The sequence below is a fragment of the Scleropages formosus genome, chromosome 24, assembly GCF_900964775.1.
Source record: "Scleropages formosus chromosome 24, fSclFor1.1, whole genome shotgun sequence".
Taxonomy (NCBI): domain Eukaryota; kingdom Metazoa; phylum Chordata; class Actinopteri; order Osteoglossiformes; family Osteoglossidae; genus Scleropages; species Scleropages formosus.
This window is the reverse complement of record NC_041829.1, coordinates 20,203,630-20,217,022: the sequence shown is the minus strand read 5'-3', so window position 1 is coordinate 20,217,022 and position 13,393 is coordinate 20,203,630. Positions and strand designations below refer to the sequence as shown.

The 13,393-nt window shown below is 41.2% G+C and overlaps 1 protein-coding gene and 1 long non-coding RNA gene across 20 annotated transcripts in view; one reads left to right on the top strand and one right to left on the bottom strand.

Annotated features, from left to right (window-relative positions):
- The window catches only part of LOC114909443 (uncharacterized), a 107,424-nt gene extending 99,356 nt beyond the window's left edge, over window positions 1-8,068 (top strand). Inside the window, exon 3 of the long non-coding RNA XR_003797319.1 lies at window positions 6,752-8,068. This is a non-coding gene — a long non-coding RNA (uncharacterized LOC114909443). The remainder of the gene's footprint in view (window positions 1-6,751) is intronic.
- LOC108939557 (calcium-activated potassium channel subunit alpha-1) overlaps window positions 527-13,393 on the bottom strand; it is a 147,198-nt gene continuing 134,331 nt past the window's right edge. For 5 of the 19 annotated variants that reach the window (XM_018760955.2, XM_018760963.2, XM_018760965.2 and 2 more), the window contains 6 exons: window positions 11,170-11,300; window positions 9,311-9,505; window positions 9,008-9,126; window positions 8,696-8,917; window positions 5,227-5,255; window positions 527-3,209 (listed from right to left, as the gene is read on the bottom strand). In XM_018760955.2, coding sequence (XP_018616471.1) covers window positions 3,058-3,209; window positions 5,227-5,255; window positions 8,696-8,917; window positions 9,008-9,126; window positions 9,311-9,505; window positions 11,170-11,300 — 848 coding nt within the window. In that variant the 3' untranslated portion in view covers window positions 527-3,057. Of the gene's footprint in view, window positions 3,210-5,226; window positions 5,256-8,090; window positions 8,918-9,007; window positions 9,127-9,310; window positions 9,506-11,169; window positions 11,301-12,421; window positions 12,506-13,393 lie in introns of those variants that run through there. The other 14 variants (XM_018760954.2, XM_018760959.2, XM_018760956.2 and 11 more) reach the window with 6 other exon arrangements.

Here is a 13,393-nt window from a genome sequence, read left to right as displayed (position 1 = left end):
CAGGATAATGTTTGATCAAATGACATGACTACAACTGCCTTTGAGAACGCGGCACGGTGTGCGAACATCGTAGGTTTCACTCTTCCGCTACGGAATTTCATTACAGGAAAAGGATCAAAATGAGTTTAAGTGAAAAGGAAACGTGAATAAACTAAAGGAACACTTGATAAACATGGCTGTCCTTGTTCAGGTCCAACGTGAGGGAGTAAATGTTCTTTCCAAACATTTGCATTAATTCAGCCTAGCAAGCTTACTTTCCACAATCCAATTATACATAACATTATATTCACTTTTTAAGTCTACTTGCTACAAAATGTAACAACATGTAATCACAATTCAAAAATTCACTCCAGAAAAAAAGCCTATGTGTCTGCAGTATGCGAGTGACCATACCACCACACTCAGTGGACAGACATTAAAGCCGAGATAATTTGACCCTGAACCCAGAAAAACAAATGCGTTCTCTATTACGGACATATAATGGTGCAGAGCAAATTTTGCTGTTACATACTGGCTTTTTTGCTGATTGATTTAAAAAAAAAAAAAAAAAAAAAAAGTTGCAGTAAATTTATTTACCGTTGTTTTCAACAAATCACAATTTTGATTTACTTTCATATTTCTCCGTGGCACACTTGGCAATGCAATTTAAAGTATGACATGCACTTATGCAATCTGATCAATGTCAGTCTGCTGCTTTTTCCACTAAGTTAGTTTAGCCCTATATATGAAAATGAAACGGTTATTCCTTTGTAACAAAACTAGGATCTGCTTGCAGTTCAATCTCCATGCACCATTGTGTATGTGTGTGTGTATATATAGATATATATATTTTAAACCAATTGCATTTTGCATAACCTCACATACTGTATGCAATAAAAAAGTCTAATTCAAAATTTGAATCTCTTCTAGCCAATGAATAACAGGAATAATTCTGCATCTTTTCTAAGAATACTGTTGTACTTGAAAGCAGCCCATAATCACGCCAGTGAAAGTAAATTTGACAGGAACACTTTAATTGCAGCTACTTAAGATTGCTGCAAAGACATAGAGACATTATTGTTCAAGCTCCCTCGCTGTTCTAGGTATTTGTATGATTTTGGAAAGAAAAAAAGAAAATACAGAACGTGACATATCTTGCTCTTAGCTTTCTCTGTCAATGACTGCACTCATTTCACTTGACTTTGAACACTTCCGGCATTTATGTACTTAATGTACTTCAGTAACCTGCAAATTTAAAAACTGTCTAGAATATGTTAAAAAAAAAAAGTTAAACAGAATTTATGCATGTATTGATACAAAATGTCTCTGTGTGTGTAAACCTGTCATAAAATGCGTAACTAAGATCGAATGTGGCTCAACATCAATAATATACGCTGCAGAAGTGAAGAATGTGCTACCGAAAGGTTGGTGTTCTTGCCATCCGTGGACTGCTCCGGGAACTCTAGAACTTTCTAAGTGTGTAAGTGCATAACGAGCGCTTTCTGCCACAATAACTCGAATATTGCACTCAGACCTGGACTGTTTGCAGCAGTCTGGCAACTTAACTATGGCTGAGCTGTTTTGAATTTCCAGAAGCTTCTTGGCCAACATAAGAACTGGCCATGGAGAACATCCAAGCACTTCATTGCCTCCATGCCAGCCGTTTGTCTGCCGGTGGTGATAGCTAAAGGAGGACCCGTTAGAACCCATTTTTCGCGATACGTGGCATTCTGATGGTGCTGCATTACAAACATTTCTTTCGTCCTAATATACATTGCATCCATAATTATTTTGCCACAAATTATACCCTGTCACTCATCTTCTGATTTATAACCGTTATTGAGTAGCTATTAGTATTTGATCGTTGTCACTGCAGACAACATTGCAGTCCAGATTAAAACAGCTCAGCCATGTCACAGTTATGTTAAGCTTGCAGTTTAAGTTTTTCACAGCTGGTCCACTAGCAAACACTTGTTTGGATCACCTTTGAATATTGTTTCACGTTCAAATTGGCAAAAAACGTGCAGCAGGGCATTAATTTCAGTATAGACAATGGCAACACATTAGAGCACATTAGTGAGGATATGGTAGCTGTTTAAATATGGTGGGAAACTGCTTCCGATGCTCGCAAACGAGTTATAGCAACCACACCAAATAGCCGACACAAATCAGTGTGTCAGACACACACAGTACAGGAGATGCGTCATTTACCATTCTGACAAGACGTAGTTTAGCTGTTGCAACAACCACTCAAATGCATGTACACAGATTTTAAGAGCTGAAAACCCAATCAAATCCAAATCTTGTGTGTCTGTTTTGCACAAGTCATCGTATCGACCAATATTAGCATATGTCAGATGAAATTATTAAACTGGAATGCATCTATTGAAAATTATTCCAAACCTCTCGCTCACTACCTTACTAATTATTCTCGACAAAAAGAAAGTATTTACTTTCCAATCCAGTGAAACAATACTGATGTTATGACAGCACAGACTGTGGTTTTGTTTTTCAAAAATCACAATCAGGAGAAACAATTCCTCAGTGCGAACAGTTGCAAGGATTATAAATTAGATAAGCATAACAAAATAGTTGCCGTTCAGTATGAAGTCTTGTATAACCCTCTTTGGAAATTGTTCTAATGTTCACTGTAGTGACCCTCATTCTCCAAAACGGCTAATAATGGAGTCTGGCCACATAAAAGATGTAGTATTGCTGTATTGCAAAAACGGGAAAAAAAAAAAAAGAGGGAAAGAGAAATTCCCTTTTGATTAAAGAAATTAAAAAGTGCTGGGGGCTGTACATTTCTAATCTGATTGTCATAGTATATATAATATATATATATATATATTTATGTATATGAGTGTGGATGTACATGTATGTTCAAATAATACGTTAAAAAAGTATGGAATTAATAGTTAATGGATACAAGGGGGGGGGGGATCCCCCAATGTCTCTGATCACATGGTAATCCTTCATTTGCGGTACAAGTAAGGTAGGAACAGCACGGCATCACCCTCATCTCTCGCTTCTCCACGAGAAGGTTGCAGTTGTCCACATGTCTCCGTCGACCTGGACTCAGCATTCGTCTTCAACTTCTCTGATTGGTGGAATCAGGTTGCTTGTGGACTTACATTGATTGACTTGATTGGCCATTTGGGTGCTCATGGGCTTGATTTGAATGTTCCTTGAGTAGGGATTTTCTGGTTCATCTGTAAACCATTTCTTTTCTGTGAAACAGCCATGTAATACAAAAACAGAGGGAGAACACCTGAATCAGTCTCGAATGGTTTAGTTAATAACTTCATAATCTCTGTCCTGCTCCTCTTTATGAACACACGAGAATTGTTACAGCATCTAAATCACAGTTGTTTTTTTTTTTTTTTTTTACTTCTTCTACGTAAACGAGCCTGGCTTCTGAAATGTATCTCAGTGCTGATACTTGTAGCAATAATGTGTATGTCTGAATGAGTTGTTTGCAAAATTATTAAAATGTTTCAAATGGTCAGCAATAGGAAAAAGCACAATAGTACAATTTCCAGTGTAATCGCCATTGTTTTTAATGTAGCGCAAACCACGGTGCAGCACAGCGTCTATGTGTAGCACAGGCTCTTTTATTACGAATGTACCATCCTCAGTAGTTAACACAGCTATACGATACTCGTATGTTGTCGGCAGGATAGACACAACTTCTGCAAGTCAGGCGATGTCACCATGTGTCGCTGTAAGTGTGCTGCAGAGGGTGACTTCGCTGTGCTCCTTATTCTTATTGCTAATGCACCATAGGTGTGAGTGTACACCGGTGCGCAAGCACTGCTCTCCAAGCTATCTGGACATTAGTCGACATCAAACACGCAAGTCGGCTGTCCTAGCGTCGACGAAAAGCGGAGGGCAACCGATTGCACGACAACTGCGCCCTCAACCATCTGGATTGTAGTTCATCCACAACAATGAGGAGGAACAAGTGCACTGGACACAATGTCTCGCAGGAAAGAAACGCTGGTTCTCTAACTGAGGGATACGGCCACTGCTCGCGTCACCCCATCTGAAAAGCGCAGATCGGTACAGGTGGCGGCTGTGCAGTCATCTCTGCACGGGTGACACTGCCGCGCCTCAACTCTGGCACTTATCCATCAGTCGAAGAAGCAACGTTGCTTTGTGAAGTGCCCATTCTGTATGGTAGAAAGGATATTGCCAGTTTTGCACGCTGTGGGCCACCACACCGGACGAAAGCCCAACGCCAACAGCAGTACGAGTCCAAACCACGGGGGGTGGGGGTGGTCATATTAGTAAAATTCCACATTAATCTAACAATAAATCAGTGCAAAGTTCTAAATGAATACTGTTGATTAGAATTAAGGTTCGTTAAGTCTTAAACTGTGTGCATTTTTCATTTTCACTACAATTTACATACTCAAATAGAGTACAGTTGATGCATGTGAGTCATTGTTTTACTCTAAAATTAATAACAGTTCTCAGCTGTCATGATGTATGTACATTTTAGAACTTTACTGTAATTCCAAGAATCTACTCTTTCAATTAATCTATGATGAAAATTTTAAATTAAAAAAATGGTGGGACAATTTTGAAATTTAGACGTAACATTTGCGTGGCCAAATGCGATTACAAGGTGAAGCTGTGGATATTGGTGGAATTCCGGCTTTTTTGCATAATACTTTTGTAATTCCGTGTAAAATGTGCTGCGTTTGGTTAGCAAGCGGCCTCAGTCTGACAGAACTCGCCCAATTAGGAGTAACTCCTGGATGTGCCCTGGTAATATCCTTGTGCGATACAGAATTCGGCGGCTGAGGATCAGACAGTAAGAAAAGAAAAAAAACACATACGCAGTCACACACAGCTCACACACCTTCAAGTCGCCTTTGGTTACAGAAATTAATTAAAGCATGAAATCAAACAACAGGTTGAGAGTGTCAATGACTGAAAAGGGCTTTATGAAAACAAACCAAGCATTTTAAAAGAGGCATTAATTATTTTAAAGAAGGAAGCTTCAAACCCCCTGTGGAAAATCATACCAGAGTAGAGAGGAGAGATCAAATAAACACGATCAACCACATGCAATGACTGGGCAGCCACCTTGCTTCCGGCTTCGAAAGCAAAACGTAAACTGAGACATGACGCTTTTCAGGCGCAAGTTGGTTTTGTCTTTCATAATAATCCCACAAGGACAAAGTTATGATTAAAACCCACGGCAGCTTCTACTTCATGCATAATCATTAACTTTCATACCTTGGCCCATTCTATTCATCCTTGTTGCACTTTAGAAAAAGAAGTGATCTAAGTAAGTTTAACAGTATTTCAAGCAAATCACAGGTGTCAAACACATTCACTGACATGACCATATCCCACCGTGACTCCTTTCATCAGCTGCGTCATTTTGTTCGGTGCTCTCGAGTGCAAGGTACAGCAGTACAAATGTTATTAATTCATCTGTATAGAAAAATATTGCAAATGTCATATGGACATATATCTGTTCAGTAGGGTTTAGAAGAAAAAAAGAAATCTATTTAGTGTTTTCAGCAGATGAGAAGTATTACGTGGTGGGTTTATTATTACCTCAGAGAAATGCATGGATCCTACTACTTGGCCGTAGTCTTGTAGTTTCCGTTTACATACATGAAACATTTCATTAGGGTCAATTTGCATGTTAGCGAATGTATGTTTGAAAACTATATATTATAATAATGTTGTTTTAATGACATGTCCTGCAGCGGTCACAGTGCTGGGCTGCGGTCGGTCACTCTAGTCTGTGCACGGGGGGGACACACACACCATAATGAGCTTGATACACGAAAGTTGTACAGTGGGGGAGGAGAAACGTCAGATCAACGCACGTCCCCCACTGAGAGAGATACCTTAAATGCACTTGCTAATCAAAGCTGTACATAGTGGGGATGGAGTGTGTGTGTGTGTGCGCAAAACTCATTCTTTGCAGAACTATGATCCATATGTAGCATTTAATGCAGTGAAAATAAGGACGAAAGTGCGTGATCATTTGAGCTAGTTCATCCTCATTCCTGCAGGTCGGTTACCATAGTAAACAAACCCACTAACAGTTGATCTGCAAGAAAACAAAGCTTTAAGCACGGGCATGTTATAATGCTATACACACATAGAGTACAGGATATACAAAGATGAAGGAATGTGAATGTAAGATACACATGTGAAACACAAGTATCAAATGCAGAGACAAGTAACTTTTCAGCTGTGTGTATTCAGTACTTACTACATGTAAGATTTTGGTCATGTCAGGAAAAATGCTCCGTTCTTAGAGTTAAGACTGTGCTCTATAAAACTGAAATAAACTTATATATGTACACATATACATATAAGTTTATATATTAGTACATATACATATATTTACACACATCCATGTGTGTCCAACAATGAATAGGTCAAGCAAAAACACACATGCGTAGCAGTTCACAAGCCATTGAACAATGTGTTCTTTGTGATATGAGTATATTCTTTTGCACATTGCACATTGTTTCCAGTTAACATGCAAGTTTTATTTAAAAAAAAATATATATATATATACTGTATATATTTCAGATTAACAGCCTTTGAAATACTGAAACTGTTTTGATAATGGATAACAGTGCAAGAACCATAATTAACTTTGATATTTTGTATTAATGTGACTTTTTGGGACTGAGGCAGGCTGGGTGACCCCTCACTGTAGGGTGCCTGCCGAGCCAGTAGGAGGCGCTCATGCTGCCAACAGCCACATCACTTACACGCTGTCTCTCTGCAGAAGGTGCAAGACGGGGCCTTCGGGGAGGAGACGCCGCGGGAGGCCCCACAGTGGACTTTGGCAAAGGTGCTTGTGAGTATTTGTTACACCTTCGTATCACACTCCTCGCCTCTAGCAGCACTCGGGTGCAAAACAATTTCAGTATTTTCAAAGGCAACACGCTTGAGTATAATGCATCTTATGGTTACATGCTTGCAAAAGATGGGAGCTGCGTGTGTTCCATAGTTGTGGTCAAAACCTTTTATGCCCATACATTTATTCTGTACTATTAACTATTGTGAGCGTTACGATGAACGCTGTTATGTAAACGTGACTAACTGCAGAAAGACATACTATTCAAATTCTCGCAACAGACACAGCAGGTGAAGACTGCATTTAATTTGACATCAAGTCAATAGAGGAACACGAAATCCCAGGCTTTCAGTACTTTTCCAAGCTTCTTTCTTTGCTTGCAGAAACGCATCTTCAGTGCTCGTCCATAATCACAATCATGTATCCCTCAAGCCACAGTGACACTGTGACGATTCCTGTTCATTCCACTTCTGACTCAGACATGCCTGCCAGTTTACCGAAGAGAAATCGGGATAACTGAGTGAAGGAGACTGGCATTCGGTCATGGATGTTCCACTAAGATGATATCTAATCCATCTTAGATGTTATTGGATGTGTCACAATGTCAATGGCATATGGATCAGCCCCATCTCAAACACTATGGCAGGCTTGTCAAGCGTCCATCTGGGGATGCCTGTATGACAACTGTACAATCTGAAGGTCACAGCTTAATTAACTAACTAACAACTCTTCCTGACCCGTGAAATGAATAGGCACCGTGACTGAGGAACTGCTAAGAGAAGAATATCAAGATCATTGGCAAATCTGTAAAGTGCAAAAAGACAGGAGATCCACTAGGTCTGATAGGAACGCTTTAGATAACCATTTTAATTATTTAAAATGAATAGTAGAATAAATGTTGCTGTGTTCAAATTATTTTATTTTACTTTGCGCCATTACAATGCCGTTGCCTTTTCTATAATTACTAAAACCAGTAACGGTTTCAATGACAAACAGTAATTAAATGTGTGCAAAACTGAGTTAGATTACAAATCTAGTTCACTTTAGCCCAGTGTTCTACAAAAATACATTTTTAAATCAAGAGTTTTGGTAATGATCTAACTTCTTTTTTTAAACAGAATGCACAGTGTTATTGAATGCTCATTAAACTACATGTAATACTTTGAAAATACATATTTAGACTTGCAAAAAGTCTTTTAAAGCACATTCAGATACATTTTTGTTAAATTGATTTGTAAACATTTAAGGTATCAGTTCATGTAAAGCACAAAAGGTTTCAACTTTTCTGTTTTCAATGACAAATTTAAAGCAGTGTTACTTTTTACACGAAATTGCGGAGATTTTCACTCATATGTCTTTGAAAGAATGTAACGTTGTCTCAAATATGTTACTGAGTCAGTACACAAAACAATAGAACATGCAATTATGTTGATTAGAGATTGCAGTGACATAACAGAACATAATTACATTAATTACACTGCAATATGTAATGGTGTTTCTCTCGATGCTTAGAATGCTATGAGACTTTCAACAGTACGAATCTGCCAACGTAGCTTCTGAGTGACAACCATTATTGGCGACCACATGCTGCCGTTATGAACATTATTGCCTAGCTACGGGACATGTAGAATAGGTGGTGACTGTCGTTCAGAGGGACACCGTGGTAATGAGGAGATGGGAATGGTCTATGCGGTGTAGGAAGGATGAGGATCACATGCACATGGTCGTGGCAGGTGGCAGTAACTCTCAAGAGTACCGCAAAACACACAGCAGCGAGTCTCTCGGGGGGAGGGGTGCGCAGTCATGGGATGATGCTTGTTACAGACAGCGTGTCACACGTAGGGAGGATCACACGTCTTTACAGACACGTACTTGTGTTTCTCCCTGGAGTCTCGGGCCTTGCTGCGGTTCTGCCGGTTGGCCGCGGGGATCGAGTGAACAGAGGAGCTCTTTTTACTCGACGAGTGGGAGGAATAGGACGAGTGCGACAAGCTGGTCCGGGATTGGCCCGCGTTGTGGTCGAACTGCATCAGGCAGAAGATCAGGTCTGAGGGCACCAGCTCAAACTCGTACGGTGGGTTTGTTATGACATACCTGCGAGGGAGGACGCGAAACGGTGAGACGAACAAGCACAGGATCCCCGCGTTCTACAGGTGAGGTGCAGGGCGGGGCGGGGCGGCTCACCGTTTTGTGCACTGGCTCGGCCCACTCAGATGAGCGTCTCGTAATCGGTAAATTCCGAAGCACAGCATGTTATAAGTTTTTAATGCTTTACAAAATAGGTCACCGTAGCATCCGCCATCCTGCAAACACAGAGGAGGACCAGGCATGAGCAGGTGAGCGGAGTTCAACGATGCGGTGACACGAGGGCCTCGTGCCAAGGCGCCTGTGTGTGTGCTCAGCTCCTGGCGCCCGATCGCCGCGCGGGGAAGGACGCAGAGTGACGGAGAAGTGTACCGCCGGCCTCCTTTAGAAACAGCCACTTACCCCCAAGTCTGCAAAGGGCCCGTCGTAGAGCGCCAGCTGCGCAACCCGACACCTGTCCCTGTTTGCGAGCGTCTGCGGCGTGCTGTAGCCGCCCCGCAGCGCGTTCTCCTCCGCCAGGAGGCCCTCCAGCTCCGGTGTAGCTCCTCCTGTTACCAGCGTCCGGATCAGCGTGAGGATATTATCATTGAAGTATGTCTGCGGAGATAAAAGAAGAAAGAGAAAATCTTTACGCAAACACCATTAAAGTCACAACTGTAGACATTCAAACAGCAAGTTATCCCGAGTTCTGTTATTGGAACCCTAAGCTGTCTCATCAAATAGTTTTCAGCGAGAGGCAAAAAGACAGCGGAATCCAATTACTGCAGGTTTCTCAGTTCCATTAGGTATCAGCACAAGTTCTTTTTAACGCGTACTCATGTCGCTGTACTCTTGTTACGTAACAAACAAACATTATATAAAAAATTAATTGCTGCAAAATGTGAGATGGCATTTTATTCAATATAAAAAGCTAATGAATGAAGTGTAGAATTTGTCTGCCCAAGGAACATAAACCCATGTATGGTTTATGGAACAAATACAATTCCGCTTTGCAACGTGCATTAGAGAAAGTGGGGAAAAGAGGAGCTTGCTGGAGCTGAGGGTTGTGATCCCTCGTCCGCTGCTGGACTGGCACCGTCCCCGTCACAATCGTCACACACTCCGTGCCCCGACATACACAGCACCACTGCGAAGGTTATCAACACTCATATTTCACGTCGTCCCTTTTCCTGCTGCAGAGCAACATTCGATGCCACTTTATTTTGTTCTGCAAATGGTATGAAAATACAAATCCCTATTTAAGTTGTCGTATGGAACAAGAGCCCATGTCTTTCTCTCATGCTGTTAAAGCTCATGTCTCCGCTGGCCAGTACTGCACTGTGACATCTCTCTGGGAGCCTGACAGCACTATGGAGCAGGATGATGAATGAATGTTGTCTATTAGGAAGCATTACCTTTGTCCAGTGTGAAATGCACTTGAAGGCTGCTTTGTTCTAACCTCACTCAAAGTGAAAGGTAGACAAATGAAGTCATCATGCCAGGAGAAAAAGTGCTCCTCTCCACTACCTTTTTAAAAACTCAGCCAAATGGCATAGGCAGATGAATGGGCCCGTATCACTAGAGCGCCTGGGCCAAGCTCATATTTCATCTAATTTTAAGGAGCTTCATTTAATTCTTACCTGTTTGAAACCTTGTATAGTAAGTCTTTTCAATTCAGCACCATGCTCTGTCAACAGTCTAGACAGGGCTGTTCAAAATACTGCGTCGTGAGTGTGGCACCGCACCTACCCTCTTGTGTCTACAGTGGAAGTTAAATCAAATGCTGGAGTAAAAGCCATCGTGGAGGGGCACGTAAAACAGTCTTTAAACATCTCATAAGGCATGTATTTAATGGCGAACCTTCATCGATCATGGGGTGAGATGAGTGTCTTGCAGAAGGTGCTATGTAAAATTAACTACATGTGAACATTTAGCCCCAGTAGGAGTTTGAGGAACCACAATGAAGATAATCAACTATTTTTACCTGCTAGAAATAACTGCACACAATGCTCATTAAACAGGGCTTCTGCTAGAGGTTAAAACTCAGCGGTCTTGACGTACAGCTAGAGCGCCAAGGAAGGTCCCCAACTTAAGGGAGCTAGAGTTTCCTCTCTGGAGCTGACTGATTACGTTAATGAAGGTGAACGATATTTTCTACGGCGATCTCACGTGGCATACTCCCCCTATAGTTCATGCTATTATCCCGAGCGCTACTTGGGCCCTTATAGCCAGCGGCTGGTATGCTGAGTCCACGGTACCTGCCACAGACGCCGTTGACCTACCGCACTCATTAGGGAGTCCAGCACACTGACTGCAAACGCAGTTCCGCACGCAAACGGCTGTGTGAGGTACAGCTCTGTGTCCGGATCGTCGTCGTCATCTTGGTCCAGGAACTGAACATTGGAGTCATTCACTGTCGGGGTAAACACACTTGCTGTTATTAAGACCAGACCAGACACATCAAACATTGAAACTGACTTACCTTTAGCTAGTGGAGCTGCTGACACTACAGCACAAACGCATTAGCAGGCAATTAAGCAATCAGTTGCTTAATTGGCTATTATGGATTTTCTTTTCATAAGGAATGAGTCCTAGTCATTACCTAATGTCGATGCAAGTCATGCATTTACAAAACCATGCATTTCTGCTACTAGATGCTCAAGGCAAAAACACACTTTCAGTGAAAAATGTAACAAAAAAACAAAGTCAGTAAATAAAAGAAAACCCAACTTCATTTTTGAAGACAAAATTAACAATGAAAACTTGTCTATGTTTTAAAACAAGATACTAAGGAAGGTTTATTATAAGAGTGCAATAAAAATAAATGCATCCATCTAGACGTTTTCATCAGTGAGGCCCAGTGTCCAAATTGCACAGCTACCGATTGAAAACGGACACTTATTTTCAGACAGTAATATTCAGTCCCTCTCATTTCCACATACAGATTATTTTCCCCAAAAAATTTGGATCGTCCTCCCTGAGCTGGGGTTACAGCCTCTGTGTTGTTCTTCCCTACTAGTTTTCCAGCTCCACCGGACATTATTTTCCGATAAGGCACTGAAATCCCATGTCACAAAGGCTTCCTTTGTTTTATAGCCCCAATACAGTATCTATGCTTCAGAGATTACATGGAGAAAAAAATAAACAGCTTAAAGGAAGGTTTGATCTTGAGTTTTGTTTTTTGAAATTTTATTTCTTCTCAGACTTCCTGTGAGCTGCAAAAAGAAATGTCAGTCATATTGACAAGGGGCTGATGAAAAGAGCCTAGGCCAAAGAAATGAACTGTGAGGGGATGCTATGGAAACAGCCACAAGGACAGACTAGCGTGATCAAAGGCCTCGCAATGCTCCAAGAGAAAAAAAATCATTAAAAAGGCCAAAACAAGACAGTCAATTTCAACCAGAACCCAAGAATAAAATGTGTTCAAAGTGATGCCATGGGAACAGTTCTCTACTGCAGCCAGATAAATCAGGAGAAGCCGATGAAGGAAGAATAACGACAGTGCGGTGAGAAGAGGACAAAGGTACAGCTTACCCAGTTCAGTTATCATTTGAATGTTGGTTCCACTATTTTTGTCCTGACTCAGTGAAATCATGGGCTGCAATTTGCCCGGTTTGGCTAATGACACGAAGCAGTTGTTGGGTGGGAAGTGGGGGCAGGGGGGAGACAGTTATTGAAATGTGAAATTCATCATGAGACACTACAGTGTTGACTTAGGACTTGTTCAAAATGACTCGTCTTCGACAGAGGCCAAAACGTTAATGTGAACGTCAAGAGAAACCTTGTGGGGCTTACTGCACACTTACGCTGTCAAAAGGCTAAATAATATATAGGTATTGATTTCTTTTATTTCATATAGAAACTTGAAATAAAATTTATTCACACTTCTCTAGAGCTCAGATCATGACTCCATCCAACTGCCAAGTCATAATATCACAATAATCGATCACCAAAGCAGGGCCGTTGGACATGAGCTCCTTTCGTTTCACACGTACGTAGCTATTTAAAGAAATATACTTTGACAGAATACCCTTATCCAGTAGCTCTGCATCTTACAAAACGTAGTTGATGTCATTTTGGTTTACACATGCACACGTTACTGAAAGTAATAGGTTAAATGCCCAGCTCCAGGGAACAACACCACCACACCCTCTCCGAATGATCCTACCTCCGTGTTTGTTCCCTGCTGTCCACACACACCTATTACTGTACTTTTTACATTAACAACGGGTACTGTCATTCACTGCGAGCAGGAGGAAAAGTGTGATTTGCCTTTCTTGTGACTTGACTTAGCTGTTTGATGATTCAATTCAAAAGAAGTCAGAATGAAGTCTCTGTTCACTTGCTGTAAATGGTTTGTATGAGCTGACGCAACACACTAAGTGAATGCTGGCAACACACCTTGAAAATCCCATTAACACAAGGTACATTCCTAGCTGTTTGGTCGTCATTATGGCAAAGTTGCACTGAACAAGCACTAAGTTTTCGTCGTGCTACAACACAAAG